The sequence below is a fragment of the Acanthopagrus latus genome, chromosome 19 (assembly GCF_904848185.1).
Source record: "Acanthopagrus latus isolate v.2019 chromosome 19, fAcaLat1.1, whole genome shotgun sequence".
Classification (NCBI taxonomy): Eukaryota; Metazoa; Chordata; class Actinopteri; order Spariformes; family Sparidae; genus Acanthopagrus; species Acanthopagrus latus.
In genome coordinates this window covers 19,067,677-19,088,929 of record NC_051057.1, presented here as the reverse complement: position 1 = coordinate 19,088,929, position 21,253 = coordinate 19,067,677, and the positions used below count along the sequence as shown (strand labels likewise).

The window sequence follows — 21,253 nt, the reverse complement described above, 5'->3', positions numbered from 1 at the left end:
TGCTTGTGGTGTGGGAAAAAGGGATGTGGACAGAAGAGGAGCGAACAGATGAAGGGATGGGGGGGGGATAACAAGCTCTTTGCCAACCAGGCAACCATGAGTGCTATTGCTCTGCTGGATTGAATGCAACAGGCCTGGCTTTTTCAGCCTGACTACTGGAGCATGTGAACACACATCTTCCCCGCCATGGGAGAGGAGGCTGTCATGACAAAGCCAATGCCTTTGCCTCTGTTACTTTCGCTTACTGTCCCTTCCTGCTCCTCATCTACGTCTGTGTCTCACCCGGTCCTCATTTCTTGTCTTATTTGTGCTCGCTATCTGTTTTTTTTTTTTTTGTCTTTTTTTTCCCCCCCTCCGCTCTTTCTCTTTCGGTCTCATTGTATATAACACAAGGTGACATTATTTTCATCCTCTTTCAGAATGGAATGAAAAGCATCTGGGTGATGTGCAGTCAAGGCCTGCTGTCAAAAGCTTTGAACGTTCGCCACCTTTCAGGGAAAATCCTAATTGAAAACCCGGGGCTCCGGAGGTAACAACAAATAAACTAGAAAATGCACAAGCTAGAAATGAATACAGATGTGATCTGATACAAAAAAACCTCAAGCAGTTTCCTTAAAATGATTGTGTGCCTTAATATGGAGGGAACATTTTTTTTTTTGAGAGAGGATCCCACGTGGCTCAGACGGCAAGTTTTTGTTGTGATATTCCTCACAAACTCTTTTTTTTTTCCTTGTGTGTATCAGAGACATGAAAGATGGTGTTTCAAAGTTTGTGGAAGTTTGCGGCTCGTTCCCTGATGGTGGATTTTTATGGCAGAAACAATCAAGTAATTAAGTATGAAAGCATCCAAGCAAACTTATCAAACTACCCCTCCAGCAAAATCAACTTCTCTGTTCTTCATCATGCGCACAGTAGACTACATACTCTTAACAGCTGTTAGACCTGAATACTGTAGGGACTGATACACTTTGCACCATCTTCTCCAGCAAACCTAAATTCTGCTGTTTCATCGGTCAAAACCAAACGAACTGCTGGAGTAAAGGTTCTGCAGAACAACAGATACGTTGCAACTTTAAGTTTCTTTATGCCAAACTTTCTGTTTCTATCTGTGCTGATTAGGTTTAGGAAAGTTTGGAGAACATCACTGTTGGGTTTAAAATACTGGTTTTGGATGAGGTCTTTATGAAAAAAATGACCAGACTTCTTTTAAATGCTGTGACGTTATGTACCTGTAATGCTATCTGTAGTTAGCATGCGACGAGGTGAACATGACTAAATATAGTTTGAATAAAACTTAATGCAAGTCATTATCTCCTGTCATCGGTTTGAGTGGCAGAAGTTACACGTTTGCATATAAGGACAAAGAACAACAACAACGGGAGAGAACGTTACTAGAATTTGGTCATTTATATGAAGTATTTCTAGGCAAGAATGATGTTTATTCAACGCTGACTCACCTTGTAGCTCTGCTTTGGTCTCCTCCAGCTCCTGAGGTCAGATTCTGTCTGTGAAGCTGCTAGTTGAATTTATTTACTCGCTTAGTTGCTAGACTTTTTTTTTCTTTTTCTTTTTTTTTTCAGATTTCTGTTTTGTGCTGGGCAGGTATCGTGTGTGTGTGGGCGAGTTATTTTGTTGAAAACAGATCCTGCTGATGGAAATGAGGCTGATCAATTAAAATTCAGGAGCTGTTCCAAAAACAAAACAACAAGATAAAATAGGCTGAAAAAGCTCCGTGGAGCTTGAGGGGGCTGGATGAAAACTTTTCTGTGGCTTTTCACCTCACGTGTGGTCGTTTATTATTTAGACAGTACACGAAACATTTCTTATTATTCTATCATCAGCGTCAGAAGCACGACAGCCATGAACAAGATGCATTTTGAAGCTTTAACCTGAAGCTGCACGAGCCGTACCTCCGCTCAGCGCATCATACTTTGTATTGCAGCGGCCGTGTCGACAAGGAGGATCTCGTCTGACAGACTTGTTTTGCCTTTGCAGGGATTTTGTAGGCGCCGATCCGAGTGTGAATTGAGAGCGCAGCCCGAGCTGCCACGGCTTCCCTCCCTGCTCTGTGACACAGACCACTGAATGCTCGCAAGTCGGTGTGTCATTAGGATTCGGATCAGGACGCCGTCTCAGTCGACACAAACTGAGGTGAATGAACATGTCTGTCTGCAGCGAGACGTTTTCTCTTTCAGAACCTGCTGCGATGCGTCTGGAGGGAAATTGCTGCGGATGACCTCTGTACTCGATTGTTATCTATCGCAACTATTTACCTAGATTTCTTTTTTTTCCCCCCCTCTTCTTCTCTCTTATGTGAGCTCTCTATCTTGGAGCTCCTCGAAAGAAAGAACGAATGTCACTTTAGTTTCTAGATGTGCTCTGCTGAAGTGCCGTCGCCTGGCTGCATATGAAAGATGCCGCCAGTTCATGATAAACTTTCAGTAACATTGATTATTCACACAGATGCAGGAGATTGTCCTTGAAGAACGACTGTCTCTGCAGCGTTGGCAGCCGGTGTCACCAACACTGGTGTCATAATTTTTGCCTGTGTGCAAAATTGCATCTGCAAGCATGACAACACTTTCAACACGCCGTATATCAATGAGGATTAAGACAATTTATACATGGAGGGTGTGCGTGTGGAGGGGACGGCGTGCTGCAGAATCTCCTGGTGAGGAAATATGAGAACGAGATAAAATACCTAAAAAAAAGGGGAAGTCGGGTTGATAAAAACCTGTTACATTAAATTATTCGAAGTCTAACCCCTCTGCAAGACAAGTTCTAAGCTGCAACTCAGCAAGATTTCCATTCCTCCCCCGTAATCTATTTAACCCTCGGGGGACCGGGAGAGGTATGGGCTAAATTAGTGTAATCTGAATGAGGAGTTTCTTGAATATGGTGGTTTCAGCCGGTGAGGGATCGTATCCGCCCGCAGCTCCAACGGGCCTGACAGACAATGAGGATATGGCCATCCGAATCGATAACAGCCAATCCCCCATGATTAGGTCATCCATTAGTTCACTTGATCTTTCGACCCGTCTTACATTGCATCTGATGAAAATGTAATCGCTCAATACTCGCCCCGGATGATTAGTCCAAATTCCTTGCTCCTCGGTGAGGGAGGAGCAGGGGGAATGTTTTGATGCAGCATATGCAAATAAGTCCAGAAGCTTTTTTGTATTTCGGTCGTGGCGCCGGAGTCAGGGGGGACGTCATCTCAACCCGGGCCTTGTCCCCTTGAACATCAAGGCCCCTCTGATCCCCCGGCTCTCTGGAGCCTCGCGAAAAAACAGCATGTAGCGAAATGCATGTTCACATACTGTGTACGATGCAAAGAGGAAAATAAAAAAACAAAAAAACACACACTGGCCGGACCCCTCGCTGACAGAAAACGCAGCTCCTGATGTGTCTTAGCCTCGACAGAAAGAAGAAGAAGAAAAAAGAAAAAATCAATCGACAAGAAAAAGAATTAAAAAAGAATAAAACACAATTAAAGGGGGTGGATTCAAATGTCTTGGTGCAATTATAGAGCAGAAGGGGGCGCAGAGAGATAAATTAGAACGACCACTAAATGGAATCCAGTTTGATGATAAATCAGGGTCCCATTGTCAAGATCACGGTGTGAAAAAGGTCACCCGCTTTGAATCATCGCCCCCCGCCGCCGTCCGACGCATTCGAAGGCCGACACGCGGCGCAATGAATTCTATTTTCATAAACTTAAAAATCTTGAATCAAAATTGATTAAACTGCAGTTGTTAGGACATTATCATATATCACTGGGCTTCTCTTCCGCCTCGCTCTTGATCAAAAACAACCACTTCATGTGTGTCCTGTCATCGCCGTCGTCCGACTCGTGTTCGCTGTGCTGTTGTGCTGCCGTGCTGTTGTGCTTTGCTGCTGTTCTAAACGGATTACACATGTTATGACAGCTTTTTTAGCTGTGAGCACAGCAGCATGTTTTCTTTAAATGTCCACTGGGGAAATCAATACCTTGTTTAGAGCTGAAATTGGCCGGTCAATGATACAATCATCTGTTTCCAATGACGGTGAAAGGCAGTTACTGGAATTATAATGTCAACCTTCTCGCAGCCAGTCAGAGACTGACCGGCAATTAACATGACTCATCAACTTATTTGCCTGTTATGAGTATTGATCTGTAATTAGCCGTGTATTATACATCTGCAGTTTCAGAGGAGGCTGTGTGGAGAGATTGTGGAGGAGCAAAAAGCAAAAAAAAAAAAACGCAAAATCAGTTTATTGCATTGTTTTCTGCAGGAACGTCCTTAATGGCCACGATTAGCACATCATGGCGAGTCGTTGTTGTCGGGCCGTCTCGTATTACAACAATGATTAAAGTGGGAGCTGGGAAAACATGATGATGCTGGTAAGAATGAACAACATTAGGAAAAACAACCTACTTACTGATGTCATTACTGTCATGGCAAACTCACCCATCTCTTGCTTGGATGATGATGTCTCCTGATTTTACATGGCAAACAAAAGTCAATTTTTAATGAAGTCATTGTGGAGATAACGTCAAAAGCGACACTATAGTCGCACGCTCGCTTGCTGTCTGGATAAGGTGTAAACTGTTAGCTAAAGGTAGGTGAGAAATGACTGAAACTGTTGGATTAAGGAAAAAACTGTTGAAACTGATAGCTAAACGTTGGGTCATAATGTGTCATAAACAGGAAGCTAAAAGCAATGAAGACATTTGGAATAGTTTGCAAAGAGTATTGAACAATAGTCGTTTGTTAAAACTACTGAAAAGCAATAGATATAGTTAGCTAAAAGTACAGAAACTAGTTAAAATACTTAGCTGAAAGTGTAGAAAAGCAGTTGTTAGCTAAAAGTGATGAAAACTGATAGATACAGTTAGCTAAAAGTACTAAAACTAGTTGAAGAGTATTTGAAAAGCAGTTGCTAGCTGAAAGTGCTGAAAAAGGTTTGGCACGGTTGGCTAAAATGTTGGAAAATCAGTTGTTGAAAGCAATGAAAATACACCTTAAAAGTAATTTCAAAGACGTGAAAATTTGGAATCAACAGATGTTAGCTAGAAGTTGCCAAAGGGATAAACAACATAAAGGATGTGCTGTTGGTAGTAAGCTAGGCTAAAGGTGATCAATGGGTAAACAGCTGAGATAGTTCAAAGTAATGGATAAATTAAAGTTAGCTAACTAAAACTAAATAAATAATGCAATTCTTAGCTTAATATATGTATAAGCAGTTAAGATACCTTTCAGAATAATACCTTAACAACAGACCTTCTGCCTAGTTAGCTTAAAGAAATAGATACATGGATTAATTTGCTAGCTAGCCTTACACTGTAGATATCAGGCTAAAACCAGACTTGCAGGGCTCGTTCAGTGTAGCTAACAGAACAGTCAGCTAAATATTGTAATAACTAAATCAATGGATAGAGCTTAAACATTTTAACAGTTGAGCTAAATTTAGTTGAGTTAAAATTAGCTTAACATGGGTTAACGTTAAGCCAGCTAAATAATGGCATAAATTTGTTAGCACCCGTTCAACGGTACGAATGTTAGTGAACAATATCAATGTTTATTCGGTTAATAATCTTAAATAACACCCTGTTTGAAATTCAACGCTCAAAGGAACGTTACAGGTGCTGTTGATATCTGACTAATAGAGCAGTAAACCACTTGTGTAAATGCTAAATGCTGCTACCGAGATGCCGCACCAAAAAAAAAAAAATCAATCCTTGTTGTCACTGGAGGTCATATTTTATTAATCTTCCATAAGCTGCTACAGTATCTCCCCCGAACTGTTTTCCTTGTTAGCCTGTGAACAAAAAGCCCCATCAAGCAGTGTGTCACCTGGGACCAGATAACAGTAGGCCAGGTGAGCGGAGGTCAGAGCATCCTGATGAGGGGAGGGGTGGTGGTCGGGAGGAAGGTGGGGCGGAGGAGGGAGATGTAAGGGAGGCACTGGCGGTTAAATGGCGAGGACCAGGGGTGGCGGAGGAGAGGACGGGGGAGGAGGAGGGGGAGCCACATCACCTCGGGCATCTCCTGACCGCGTGTGATTGATGGGGAAGAGCCGACGAGCCGGGCTCCCAATGTCACTCTCCAATTAAATAACTCTCACCGCTGAACTGCAGCCTCACCCCTCCTCCTCCTCCCTCCACCTCCTCCTGCGATACACCTCCCTCTTCTCCTCCCTTTCACCTCTCCCTTTATTACCACACACCCTCTCTCTCCCCCTCCGTACTCCGTCTCCCTTATTCTCTCCTCCCTCTTTTATCCCTCTTCAGTCTACTGTATCTTATTATTATTTTTTTTTTTTTTAGTTTTTTTGTTCTACCTGTCCATCGTCCCGAGTGTCTAATTCCAGCTCTCTTGCTAACTGCTCTTCCAGTTCTGACAGACAGAGGCTGCTCTTTCTGTTAGTTTGGGTCAGCGCGCTCTTCCTTTCTCAAACAAACCCCCCCCCCCCAAACAAAAGACAGGGAAAGGGAAAAGCTGCACATTGGTAACGTTTCCTGTCTCGGGGAAAAAAAAAAGAAAATGCAAATGCACGCAGGGCAGAAAAACTGCGTGGGTGACTAATGATCGGGGCTGTGTTCAAACTGGGACGTAATCTTTTTTCTCATATGTGAGAACAGGTGTATTTACTATGAAAAGGGAAAAAAAAAAATGCACCAGGAGTTCAGACTGTTTACCCACTAGTGTTGTATTCTGTGCGGACGCGTCGCTTGCTGTGTGTTGACTGTCGCTAATTGGGAACGAGAGCTGATTCTGGGTCTGTTTCAGAGGTGCAGCAGCGTAGAGAGAGAGAAAAGCCAAGACCGGTGCTGCAGTCCAGTGTCACCACAGGAGCTCCGATTGGAGCTAATTGGATGAAAAAAAAACAAAACAAAACAAAAAAAAACAAATAGAAAATGTGAGGCGTGCAGAAGTCCACTTAAAAAAGTGGGTATTTAAGAAACTTAGGAGAAACTTCTGTGCAAAGAAAAGAAAAATCTGTGATTTTTTTTTTTTTTTTTTTGTGACCTGCAGGATTTTTAATGAATTCTCAAGGTGAACGAGGGGTGTTGGAAAAATCCTCTCCCCGGCTGAAAGGTGTCATGAATATTTTTATTTATTTATTCATTTATTTACTGTATCGATTCTCTCTCTCTCTCTCCCAGTCATTTAACAGCACACATGCCATCTGCTGTGCCAAACACTTGGCAGGTTTGTGGGCACTTGCTTCTTCTTCTTCTTCTTCTTCTTCTTCTTCTTCTTCTTCTTCTTCTTCTTCCTTTCTCGGTGCCAAAAACGCTGCGTGCGTTTTTCTGGCTCCCTCCCACCTCGCCAACTTATTCTGGTCACCAAAAAAAAAAAAAAACTATTTCGATAGCCTCCCCCCTCCTCCTCTCCTCCTCCTCCTCACTCCAGTAACCAGGATTTTTGTTTTCTGTCTCGTCCTGTGGTCTGACTTCGCTCGCTGCTGCTGCGCGTCCCCCTCTCTTGTTGCCTTTTTTTTTTTTTCCTTACCGAGCGAGAGAGAGATGGATATGTAAACCCAAAAGCCTGCAGCTGGGGTTCCCTGCACGGAAGGCAGCACTGCGCAGGATACAGAGGAGGGAGAGGGAGAGAGAGGGAGGAGAGAGAAGGGGAGAGAGAGGAGAGAGGAGAGAGGAGAGGAGAGTGGGGATCAGACCTGCCACATCCCTGCCAAGGGTGAGAGCATTTTACGCGCCGATCTCTCCAGCAGCTCTTCCTTCTTTCCTTCTTTCCACCATCAGGACTAAATTCCACCATGCAAACTTTTCCTCTCGTTCCGACGTAAAAGAAACAACTTTTACCACCGCGGACCTCCGTCTGAACTTCTCCCGGTGAGTACATTTTTATTCCCAAAGATTGCAGATCATGTGTCGGCACACACCCGCACAAACACGCACGCACGCACGTTCTCGCCACGCATCTCCTCTGTTCGGTGCGCATTTTCCGTCCCCGTCGTCTGGGATTAGTATTCAGTGGACACAGGTTTCCTGCGGCGCTCGCTCTCTGATTTTTTTAATTTATTTATTTATTTTTTGTGCCGCCCGATTCCCATCATGCGTTCATCTGGCACCATCATCAGTCCTCCTCCTCCTCCTCCGCCTCCTCCTCGATGCCCGAAGTTGTTGAGATGTTCAATCGATCCGTGTGAATGATCCGAGCTGTTCCTTTTCTATTTTTTCCTTTCTTTTTTTATTATTGGACGATCTCCCCTCTGATCGATTCATGAACAGGTGCGAACCCTGCGAACTTTTTTATTTTTTATTCCCCCCTCTCCCCCTCCCGCCTGGGCTTGCAGGTGTTGACGGCTAATGCGCAATGATGGATACTTAACAGGAGGGTCAGAGCAGGTAGGTCACACCTGAAGACAAGGCCGTGGAGAGGAGAGGAGAGTCCATGTCACAGATTACAGGCTGCAAAATCAGGGTGCATGCAGGGTAAAAAAAAAAAATAATGCAAGAACTTCTAATGAGTCAAATTAGGGATCAGAAACAGAAGATCAGCCAACTGCAGTGGGAAGAAGTGCCAGAGAACGACCGAATGTGCTTGTTTTAGGAGCAAATGTGATTACAGGTGGATCGATGTGTAATAAAATGACTGGTGGAGACGGATCCGTCCTGCAGAGCAAGTTTACTTTCAAGAAAAAGCATCGACGTGTGTGTGTGAGAGAGGAACTGGGTTTTTATTGCCGGCGGGGTGATGAAGTATTTTTGCTCAAGCCGTCAGCAGCGTCTGTGAATGATGTGGCGTTGCTGCCAGAGATGTTTATGTGTCTGTGAATGAACTTAAAGGAGCAATACGTAGTTTTTTTTTGGGGGGGGAAGACGTTTTAAAGGTCTTTATAGATGTTTCGTCATGCTTTAAACAAACTAAATGAACAAACTCTTTGTTTTCATGACTGGATTAACAGACCGACCTTAAAGGACAACACAGCTTCATGCTGTTGCACTTTGTTGATATGTGGCGGACCCTGCCACCTGTCTAGCTTCCAGCAGTGTTTTGGCCACCTTATTTTTGTCTGGGAGCAGCTTGTTTATTCAGTCATGGAAAACATTTTTGACTTTGCATTATCACCTCATTCATATTGTGTGTTTTGTATTTCTTCTCCAAAACTACATAGTGCCCCTTTAAAACATTTCATTAAAGGGGAAGTCTGTACTTTTAGGGAACAAATTTTAAACAGAAGAGGAAAACTGTTCATCGATTGATTTTAATTGATGTTTTATTCAATTTGGTGAAACAAACTGACCTTGAAGGACAAAACTATTTCAAAAAGCTTTGCTTTATTTACATGTGGCGGACCCTGCCACGTGTCTAGCTTCAAACAGTTTTATTAGGACCTTATTATCCTCTGAGAGCAGCTTGTTTATTCAGTTATTGAAGAAAAAAATGTATATTTCTACCTCATTAATATCGTAAACAACACAGTTTGAATTTCTTCCTCCAAAACTTCGTGGTGCCCCTTTAAAGTCTCAGTTTAAAGAGTTTGCGATTCCAAAAACTTGCAGTCGACCAAACGACCAGAGGATCCGATCCCTGGAACAGGTTCCTGTGTTTTCCAACGTGCAAGGTGTGAATGAAGCCGTTGAAGAGCACTCCACAGATGTTGCGTCGCCGCTCCCTCGCAGAAGATGTGAGGCGAATTCAAACGCGTGAGGAGGAGGAGGAGGAGGAGGAGGAGGAGGAGGGTGGGAAGACCACCTCATAAAGCTGGAGGACTCGGGTTCAAGCTCCTGCCTCAGTGAGACTCTGATCTGCGCTGCGAGTGTCCTTGAAGACCTGCCAGCAGCTCCGGGGTTGCTGAGGCTCTTCAGCTGACCCCCCGTCCCCCCTCCACAGTCCTCGAAAGAGACAAACAAAGAGGGAAGGTCGAGGGAAAAATCAATGAAGAGCCACGATAGTTATTTACACAACAACTGCTCATATGTTCTCTTGTTTTTCTTCAGTAAACGCTTCAAAACGAAAGAAAACATACTTTCAACTTAAATGAAATCAGTAAAAATCCGTCTCAAAGCCTCATTAACTCAACTTTTAAGCAGTTTTATGCTTTGTATTCCGGCCCACGAGGAGCAGAGACACTTCGGAGCGTTCACAATGATTGAGGAGAATATGGATCAGAGGAAGCGTGTGATTGGTTACTGAGCCCTGTAGCTCTGGTAATCCTGTTGTGCGACTGGCAAATGGGATTAGAAACACAAGTGTGTAAGAGAAAGAGAGCCGGGGGGACAACCGGGAGGCTTCACGTTCACGGCTTTATCTCGCCTTTTTCTACTTAATTTGGGCGTCATCGCCCCGACGCCGCCCCGACGAGCGGGCCCTAGTTACAGGAAGTCGAAAATGGACCCTGACTGTTTTTGAGTCAGCAGAAGAGGATCCTTTGTGCTGATGTCTGAGTGTTTCTTTTTTTTTTTTTTGAGATGATAAGACAAAAAAGCAGCAGTTAGATTTTTCCTCTGCAGGGCGGGAAAACCAACTGAAGCATTTAGAGCGTTTGGCACCAAAAACATCGCCAGCGCTCCGAGGCAGGAGGGTAAAAACTGCCTCTAAATGAAGAACAATAGGCGGTTTGATATCTGGAAGTTAAAGAACAATCCCTTCTTCTCTTTCTCAGCTCGCCCCTTCTCCTTTTCATATTTTTTTTTTTCCTGTCTCAGACGTCAGGCTCCCGGTTCTCACTCGTGCAAAGTATGAATAACAGCTCCAGCACGACTGAGATAATCCATCAAAGCGAACACGGAACGCCTTCATTTGGTTCTCGCCCCAAAGTTGCTCTCTTGTTTTTTTCCCCGTCGTCGCGCTCCGAGTCGAGTGTTTTCATATCGGCGCCGCGTTACCCCTCCGCTCGCTGTCAATCACCTGACAGCAACAGGAAGGGGGGGGGATGGAAGGCGTCACGAGAAAAACAGTCCCCTGTCACATCCATCTCTCGATTTTATTGCACACTTTCATTTTTTAAACAAAAAATAAAAACTGTACTGAGAAAATTGGTTAATTGCTTAAAGGTGCACTGTGTGGTTTTGGGGGAAGAGAAACTTCTTAATCGACTGAATAAACAAACTGACTTTGAGGAAAACACAATTTTATACAGTTTCATTTTGTTTATACGTGGCGGACCCTGCCACTCTTCAGCTTCTAACAGTGTTATGGGGACCTGATTTTCCTCGTTATTCCTTATTGTGAACATTTTATTTATCATTACTTCATTCTTGTTATTAATATCAGAATCCCGAGTTTGAAATTCCTTCTCCAGATCTTCACAGCTCCCCTTTAATAATCTGAACAGGACAATAAATCAGCTGGAGCTCGTTTCATATCAGGCTGATATCTGCCTCGCTGAGCACGCCGCTGCACCCACAGCTACATTAGTGTTATCTCGCCGTCTGCGTCTGACTCCCGTCTCTCCTAATGTTCAGGGTTTTAGCAGAAAATGAGGAGCATTAACGCGGTCCGCTCGGCTCAGACTGACCCCGCCGCCGATTCCTTCTCCCCTCTCCTCTCCCACAACACCACCGCTGCAACCTGCCTCCACAGCTCGTGCTGCCCTGCAGCCACATCTGCTCCACTTTCCACCTCTACCATTAAATTGTCATGCAGAGGCAGTGACTTTGTGTGTCTGCGAAAAAAAAAAAACGCTCGTGCGCCGCGGCCCTTAGCGTGTCGGGGTTATGTTTTTTCTGGTTCAGGTCGGGGAGCACGAGGAAGATCAGGGCGAATGTTTGCACGGCTTCTTCTGCTCGGATAAAGTTCTGCCTGGTCGGGGGGGGGGGGTCGGAGAGAGAGAGAGAGAGAGAGAGAGAGAGAGAGAGAGGGAAGAAGGAAGAGGGAGAGAAACAGATCAAAAATAGATTCTCAGATGTTCTCGCAAACATTTAGCTGTCTGCAGAGGTGACGATCGCGCCTTCATGATTCATTTCGCCGTTAATCATTAGCACCGGTGGATAATGACTTTGCCGTGGCGAAGTACAACAAATCACTTCCACAGGATGTGTGGTGGTGTGCTGTTTTTATTTTGCTCTGAGGGGGGAGGGAGGGGAGGGAGGGAGGAGGGGAGGGGAGGGGTTGAGTCAAATGAGAACTGGAGAATCTGTGTGGGAAGGAAGAGGTCACTTTATGCCAAAGCAATTACCTTCCTCATCCCGGGCCCTGCCAATACCCGGCGTAGAGGAGGGAGAAAGAGAGGTCAGCGTTGAAATAAATATACGTGCGGTCAAGCTCTCGGTTTTCTAAACGTCTGCTTTCAGGAGACCTCCCGAAGTCTCCTGGCATTTGTGGAGTCAGCGTCAGCCCAACAAGTTGCGTAGGTCTGCCGGCGAGCGCCGCCGCCGACCTCTGACGAAGGGGTGCCGCTCCTCCGAGGTGTTTATCGAGGGAATTAGTCGAATATTACAACGACGGTGCCGGCGATGTGATCAAGTTTATGTACTACTCCACACCGCCAGCATGTGTTGTGACACCAAGAACATTATCTGTCACCAGCTGATGCCCCCCACCCCCCACACCCTCACCCTGACAAGTCCTCATGTCCTGGCATCTTGGGGGATCTGTCACGGCACGACGACGGCAGGGAGACAGATCCCCCTTTGCATGTGCCGGTGCCGGCGAACAGACTGCGAGGAGTAGAGGTCAGGAGCGCTCGGGCCATCACGCTGCTGACAGCTCAGATTTATTTTTAATCTCCGGCGATGGAGAGCTCGCCACACAGATCATGTGGCTTGTTAGTGTTTGAGTGGCAAAAGCCCCGCCACCATTACGCCGCGATCTTATACAAAGAAAAAGTGACAAAATAATGACCTTGGTGGAGGTAAGGCCCGGATAATTGGGAGGCAGCCTGAATGGCGTTTTTGGATTGTTATTCCGCACGGCGAGTGTTGTCTCGCTCGCTGTGAAATCTGCATGGAGAGCTCCAGGTTCGTTTTCACCTCCCGTCTTCCGCTGATTAACACTCTGACCTCTCCACAGTTTTCCTCGGGCGCGAGGGCGTGCATGTGAAGGACGTCCCCTGCACCATATTTACCGTCTGCCCCCGTTTTTTTTTTTTTTTGACCAATTTCTTTATGATTGGTGAAAAATGTCATTATCGTTGCATCAGCAGGCACATTACTCGCTGTCTAAAGTGACTGCGGTCACACAGGCAATTTTGCTGACGGTACGTTCTCCCTTCTCTCCCCTATGTCTTTGTCTCTCTCTTTTTTTCTCTCTCCCTCCCTCTCTCTCTCTGTTCTGATAGGTGCCAATTATACAGCCCGAGTGTTGAAGCCTGCCCGGTCACCACTGACCCTGTTAGCCAGCTTTAATGTCAACTCCCTGGCTCCAAAGTGGAGGGAATTACCCCACTTTTAGTCTCCAATCAGGAAAAAAAGAAGAACAACACAGCAAAATGCAGAGCTTGACTCTATCCCGACCCATGCGCTCTTCTCCGGGTCTGACTGCTCTTGCGTTCTGGTGAAAACACAGGGTCAGGACTGTGTGGATAAAACCCTGAGGGTTTTGACATTTCAGCCTTACTGTCTTTTTTTAGTCTATCGCTGCTCTTCTGGCCTCGGTGCTTTTTTGGAGGAGGCCCAGATGACGGGGTGGCGCTGCTCAGGCATATGCAGAGCCCTGGCTCTCCTGGCGCTCCTGTTTCCCTTGCGGCAGAGGGGCTGCTGGGGGCTGAATCCCAGCTCTGGGGACCTGGAGAAGTCCCCGCGCTCTGATCCAGACCCCTGGGAGGGCCTGCACAGGAACAAACGCAGCTGGGTATGGAACCAGTTCTTCGTATTGGAGGAGTACACGGGGAATGAACCGCTCTACGTTGGCAAGGTAAGAGATCTGTTACTGGAGCAGCATCAGCACGGCTTAAAGGGGCACTATGTGGTTTTAGGAGAAGGGTTTTAAACTCGAAACAGTATGAGGTAATCATACACAACTCAGAAATGTTCCATAACTGAATAAACAAACTGTTGTCAGAGGAAAATGAGGCGTTTGGAGCCAGACAGGTGGCAGGGTCCGCCAAAAATAAACAAAGTAAAACTAGAGTGTTGTCCTTTAAGCTCAGTTTGTTTATTCGGTCATGGAAACAAAGAGAGTTTCTTTATTTAGTTTGTTTTTAGCCGTAAGAAATCAGACAAAGAATGATCTTTCTCTTCTGAATACAAATGTCTCGCATAGTGCACCTTTAACAACGTGCACAAGGATTCAAATGTGTAGTAAACCCATTCACACGTGCCGTATTTCATGCAGAGCCTGCTCCGGGGTTTGGTGCACCTGTACAGTGATACACATATCAATAACCTCTTACCATAACGACCTGAGAAATCTAGGACACAGCAGTTGTTTTCACAGAGTTGTACATATTCTCACTGCCCTATATACAGTATTAAACAAATGAAAAGGGAAAACACAGACTGTGTGGGAAGGCGTTCTGTGTTTTTTTTCCTTTTTTTTTTTCCTTTTTATTTTTTTATCCCAGCCCGGCTGGAGTGTGAGCCTGTGCAAATGTACAGTGTTCAGTGTAGAGGACGGTGAACGACTTGACATGCTAATTTGCATTGCAATCATTGCCCGGGAAAAAAGGTACATATTACTCAAATGTGTCTTTGTGGAGTGGGTGTTCTGCCAAGGTACAAGCAGATAGATCAAAGTAATGCATGTTTTGGCAGATAAATAAGTACGGAGCCCTCCCAGTGACACGAGTGGCGTAGATAATATGAGGGTGCAACCGACAAAGTGACTAATCAGGCATGTGCGAGTTACAATAACGCTGCTGTTCTATTATGGATCACATTCCCCAGAGGTGAAACTGTGCGCGCACCGGTGGCCTTCAGATAAGCAGAAGCAGGAATACCACAGTTTAAAACGATCTCAGTCACAGCTTCAGTGTTTCCCACAGAATCAGACTTTAACTGTGGTGGTGGCTCGAGACTTCCGGTGACCTTGTTGGCTAACTTTCGGTTTAGCGAAAAGCTAACCTGAATGAGGATAAAATAATTGAACTGGGTGGCTCTTCTAGACCATTGTGTTGGACTGAATTGCTCAAATTTGGACCGTAAAACAAGTCATTTAATGGAGGTTGTGAGGTTTTCATCTTTGTTTAACACACTTTCACAATGTTAGCATTTGGGAAAAAGTCCTCAGTGCGTCAAATGACGATGTAGTTACACGGCTTGGCCACGACAAAAACTGGCTTCAAGGCCTGGCGCTCTTTGTGGGGGCTTGATCTCGACGATGAGGCCACTTACAAGTTACTCTCAAGCCAACTGCATTTAATAGTCCTCCTCCTCTTCTTCTTTGGTGGTTTTACCAGCAGACAAAAAAAAAAACAAAAAACAAACCACATTGCCATCCACTGTATGGGAGTATATAACATCGTGCTTTTCACTGACGGGTGCTCTGTCTGTGGTGAGTGAGAACGGGACGCATAGCTCCAAAAACAGAAAATCAATATGTGGAGGCCAATGTTGTATATTGTAAATTAATAAATTAATGTGTGGGAAACACTGAGGTAAATGGTCTGCAAGTATTATCACTTAAAAGCAAACTAAACTGTAACGATTTTATAAGCAGCATATAATAAATTGAGAAACATTTACGTAGTTTTAAGCAGATATGGGGACATTTTAAGTGTTTTAATCCTTTACTGGTTATAAAGAGTTAATAAACACATTACATAATATAATATTAGTCAGGCTAAGTTCACAGTGCCATCAAGCCTCTCATTGCCTCATTACAGACAAATGCATTAATAAACCCTTGTATGTGTATGTATTAGAATACTTTGAGGTTCAACGTCCAGTTTCATTGTCTGTGTACACCACAAGAGGAAAAATGTACATTAACATTTGCTTATGAATACAATATAGTGTGTTTTAAGCGTTAAATCGGGGTTTAACAAGTGTTTACAAAGTTCCAATTATGCAGAAAGGCTTAATTAATGAGGCGTTGGGAGACTGCTTATAATGCAGGGAAAATATCTCATGTGGGTGTTTAACGAGTATTCGATATTACATTTTTGTGGCTTCACAGCAGAGTTCTCTCCATGTTGTGGGGGGGGGGGGGGGGGGGGGGGGCAGTCGCTGTAGTGGGTGTGCATTGTGAACATGAGGGGGGCTGAGGACAAAGCCCTGTGGGGCCCCGATGTTAAGAGTGGAGGAGGTTTGACCTCAAAAGTTCAAATTGTCTGTTGTCTGCCTGTGAGGACATCCAACATCCACTTGCAGAGTCTGGTACTCAAGCTGAGAGTGCTCGAGCACCAGAGGTTTCCACTGGAAGTTAGAATATAGAGTACCTCGGATAAACGTTACTGTGTTTTCCCTCTAAAATGTGGTGATGTAGATGCACATGGCGCCGCCAACAACAACCACTACTTTACTAGATTTAGGAAAAGATTGTTGTTTGGGTTAAAGTCACGATGTTACTTGTGTGACTTTGGTTACTATCGTAGGTCTGTTGCTAGGCAGACTTTGTCGCTTATTATCCTCTGTCCAGATTTCCTCCTTTGCTGCTGTAGTTGTTACTTTGGCCGCCTAATGAGAAACGTAAACACGGGTTGTTATAAGCTGCTTTCACATTTCAGGAAGATCGTTTGTATTCGCTCTGTTGTGACCCATTACTATTAAAAGTTTTCCCAGCCAGGTCTTTCTTGGAAAGGAGGTTTCGATGTCAAGAGACTTCCTAGAAGTAACTGGTGTTTTTTTGATTACAGATACCTTAAAGTTTACTTGACACAACTGGAAGTAACTAGGTGACTATAGCTGTCAAAGGAATGTAAGTAAATAGTAGAAAAGACTGATTATTCCCTCTAAAATGTAGTAAAGTAAATGAACAATACAGCGTGAAACTGAAAGAGTCGTGTAACTTGTAACTTCGCTTGTCAACTAAAAGTGTAGCGTACAACATAATGTTACTTCCATCTGAAATGCAGGGAAACAGATCTGCAAGACAAAGGAATCGAGAGGGCGAAATCAAACAGAAGCTCCCTAAAATGAGCTTTAAATGAAACTACTCTGTCCCCCCCCCCCCCCAGCCCTTTGCTTTCAGCACCACGGTGTAAATGGACAGCTCCTGCCTGGGAAAATGGCTCTGGTGTGTGAACAGTACGGGCCAGATGGGTCTCGGATTGGTCTCTAGATCCCTGTTATCTTGGAGAATTTTCTGGTCTTATTATTAAATTAGTTTTCATCTTTCCGCTCATCTGCAGGATAATCATTCTCATCTGCATGTATTTGCAGGGTCTGCTCTCACAAGCCCATTTCCTTGCTGTCTCTGAACTGGATTAGTGTCTCCAGCTGGAATTAGGATACATTTGACTGTCCTATTGTTCTCCGCCGTGGTTCTTGTTTTTTGTTTTTTCGCCAGAGGGATGTCGGAGGGGAAAGCATCTAAATCAGAGTGAGCCTATTTGTGACACTGCCGGAGTTCAGCTAAAGGTCATTCTCTCGCCCAAACAGGAGTCTCGTCTGATCTGCACATCTCCAGATATCGAGAGCATTCTTTTGAACGTCTGCTCTCTGATTCGAGCATGTCCTTGTCCCGCGTTGACCGTTCAAACGTCGGAGAAGCGAGAGGGCCGGCGCAGTAGTCGGGAAATTTCGAGAGGCCTTTTTTTCTTTTCCGCACATGCTCGTGTCTGATTGCTTTTCTTGTTAGTAAATCCCGCAGGACACAAACAGGCTGATTACTTATTCATAGATGTGTGGAGATCTGCTTATCCACATAGAATATACGCAAACTCATTTGCAAACCCTCCTTTTCCTAACAGGTAGTGCTTTTTCTCCCCCTCGTGTGCGTATTGATTAATCTTTTGTTTCGTTTAGTATCAGCGCATTTATAGTCGTATCACTTGCTGCCGTCTGGGGAAACATGCGAAAAGTCACACCGGCCCCCGTCCCCGTCTCGTGCATGTGACCTCGTGGCTGAGCTCAGTCTAACAATTCCCCCCGAAAATATGAAAGATCAGATTCATTTCCGTCCCCGCGGGGCAGAGCAGGCTGCCCGGGAGCCTGAGGAGCTGTCACATTATTTGCTTCCTAAGATCGCAGTTGTCACATGGCGTGTGTGTTTGTTTGGTATCACAAGGACACGCTGTAAAAAAAAAAAAAAAAAAAGTGCGGGACGGGACATCCTGACCTCGTGAGCGACACAGAAGGTCCGGCCCTGTCAGGGGAAAAACGACCTTACTAGAAATGAATGCTTCGGCTGGGTTTTTTTGTCATAGCTCAGCGCTTAATATTTCCAGCAGGTGATGGGCAAAAAAAAAAAAAAACACACCGAAGTGACATCGCCAGTAATCGCTTCTGTCAGACGTATCTAATAGGACAGACAATGGGAATCTGTGTCCAAACAACGGCACAGCCGCCACACAGTTTGGTGGTTTCTTTGGCTGCAAGGCGGAAGAGGAGTGTGATATAGTTGGTAGGAAAATGGGAAGTCATCACTTTGGCCCTGGCTGCTCCCTTTTGCATCTGCAGTCTGCTCGGCTTTAATGCATTCTGTCAGATTCTGAATTTCACAACCAAATGTCTCATTATGCCTTGGCACTCCGCCTCGGGTAAGTGTACTGGCCTGGAATCAGCTGCAGTCACACATCAAGCCGGTGGAAACATACATTAAAGTCGGGGGGGGGGGGGGGCACGGCAAATTGGTGACGCACATATTTAGACAAGCGGCGGAGCAACTCATCCACTTAACAAACACTTTACTGGTACACATGATGCGATTAGCGATTACGACGAGTAACGCTGCGTCAACGTCTCCGAGCGTTGAAATGCTTCTGCTGAGTAAGCAATGTTCGCGGGCGCAAAATAAAGCGTTTTTGTGCCACATGACGGCGGCAATTTTCGAGTGTCAGGTTTGGATCTTTGTCAGTGCGCCGGCTTTCCTCCGTAACTTTTCCCGCAACGCTTCCACTTGCATGCAATTAACGACGTGTCTTTTTCTCCCCACGGATCTGTTTATGTTCGACTGGAGACGTTCGCAGCCTGCGAGGCAGAGTGCCGCCTCACCACACACACCGAATCGCACCTTTTTTAAAAAAAAAAAAAACTCCCACCACAAAGAGGTCTCCAAAATTGGCAGTCCGACTAACCATCAGAGTAATGGAAGGACTTATTCCACTTTATAATTCAGGCTGCATGCGGGCGAGCATTAGCCGGGGCCTCTCCTGCTCCTGTCCCTGAAGGATTTTCTCCCAGTGCAAACAGAAAGGAGCTCAATGAGGAGCAGGAAAATGGAAAACGTCTCCTGACGGAACAATCTCTTAAAGCATGAAGAGAGGAAACGATAAAGGAAGCAGGACGTTTTCCTTTTTTTTCCCCTCTCTCTCTCTCTCTCTTTTTTATTGCAGCGATCATCAGATGTGTTTATGAGCGCGCCTCGTGAGAAAATTCCTGACCCCGGTGGCGAGAACCTGGTGTTGCGTGTGACAGTAATTAAGTTTAATAATCAAACAATATGCATCATGATGCGTCAGGGATACACTCCCAGAGATAATTGCGACGGAGCCAACACAACACGTTACCGCTATGCAAAACCCACTTCATTAGCATTCCGCGAGACGTTCACTGTCAAACGGGTTAGAATCATAGAGCACGGGGGGCGCCGCTGCAAAGGTCAGCCTCAATAGCATCTACTCGCACTGGCTGGTGCTGCAAACACGCAGCCGGGGAGTGGTGGTGAGCCGCCGAGGAGGGTGATGCGAGCCGACAGGGAGGGGGGGGCCACATCATACACACCACGCTACCCAGGGACGAGAGCTCGCAGAGAGGGAAGCTCATGAGGCGTCCTGGGGGCCTGTGGGATGGTGGGGAAAGCCTTTATCTGAGCCAGAGAATCAAAGGGAATGAAAACAGCGGTGTAAAGCAGACCAGAGGGGGAGTTATCAAGTAGGGTGGGGGAAAGGACAGCAGAGGAACATTGTTTACAGTCCTCTCGGATGCAGCACAGGGCCGAGGCTGGCACTGTTCTTTTTTTTTGTTAGATCCTGTAATGTCCAGAAGGAGGTCAGGAAGAAGTCAAGACAGCGTTGAGTACAGTGAGATGCATTCAAGAGCAAAAGGGGCCATTATATCGGTCACTTAATACAGAAAAATGGGTAAACAAAAGGTTTAAAGTACCCATCAACACCCAGCTACACTCGGAAAAGGATAAAAAATAAGCCATTGCGAATATTCCGCCTCATGCCACCGACAAATCCAAGGAACGGTGTTGCCACATGCAGAATAACCCAATAATTATACACAGAGAGGTAGTATATCGTAACACCAGTGGGCTGGTGACAAAAACAGAAATATTTGAGAACATCATCGTGTTAAATCAACTGTGAAAGTAATTGTTAGTTGCAGCTCTGTTTCTAATCAACCTCACCGCCGAGAGACAGTTTGACACTTAAACCAAACAAAAGGTCAGAAAATACAGTCACAAGCTCATTGTCCCACGGGCCTGACGAGTCCTGACGAGTCCTGCTCAGTACCGGCAGACGTCACTCTGTCGATTGATTGATTGATCGGTCTGTCAGCAAAAATCTCCCCAACCTTTTGTGACCAGTGTTTTAGCCAGAAGACTGAAATTTGGCGCGCAGGTCCAGTTTGTATAACGTCCAAATGGATTCATAGACTCGCACAAGATTTTGTAGAAAGGTTGATCATGAGCGATCAGAAGGACAGATGATTATCTGTTCGTGCCAACTGACTTAAAGAGGAGTGTCGGTGAGTTTCAGACAGATTAGGGCAATTTGAATGAATAATATGCAAAGTAGATAAAAGTTCATTAATGTGATGTCTGGAAAAATAAAATAATATGCGATGCTGAGTGACGGGAGAGACACAACCTGCCGTCATCTGTCTGTTGGTACATCGGTTCATTGGTCCACTTTAAATCAACACACAACTTTCTATCAGTGACACCGAAATTTACCATGGCAGTCAAGTGTGTGTCAGGATGTGTGTGTGTGTGCAGCGCTTATGACTTTACATGAAAACAGCGCCTAAACTCAGCCAAACACGATGTCATGCCGCTGCCCCGATCAGACTGCCAGTCATTCGGAAGTTAGGCATAATGGAAGTGGTCCAGCCCGACAGGAGTAGCAGCAGGTTGAGGAAGATGGCAACCGGGTCACAGTTTGTACGTGAGAAAGGTCCAAACAGGAAGTCCAAGTGGGCGGGTGTGCAGGTGGCTGCAGCTGCTCCGACCCATGAAGCCAAACAAGCTCCAGTTTTTTTGACTTTCATCACTCTGATGAATCTGGTTGAGATGTTCCAGAAATGTCGCGT

At 45.3% G+C, this 21,253-nt stretch overlaps 1 protein-coding gene across 2 annotated transcripts in view; it reads left to right on the top strand.

Annotated features, from left to right (window-relative positions):
- Nucleotides 1–7,422: 7,422 nt before the first annotated feature.
- LOC119009026 (cadherin-7-like) overlaps nucleotides 7,423–21,253 on the top strand; it is a 115,296-nt gene continuing 101,465 nt past the window's right edge. The window contains exons 1-2 of one of the 2 annotated variants that reach the window (XM_037079914.1): nucleotides 7,423–7,840; nucleotides 13,234–13,808. In XM_037079914.1, the coding sequence (XP_036935809.1) occupies nucleotides 13,572–13,808 (237 nt within the window). In that variant the 5' untranslated portion in view covers nucleotides 7,423–7,840; nucleotides 13,234–13,571. Of the gene's footprint in view, nucleotides 7,841–8,031; nucleotides 8,357–13,233; nucleotides 13,809–21,253 lie in introns of those variants that run through there. The other variant, XM_037079915.1, reaches the window with a different exon arrangement.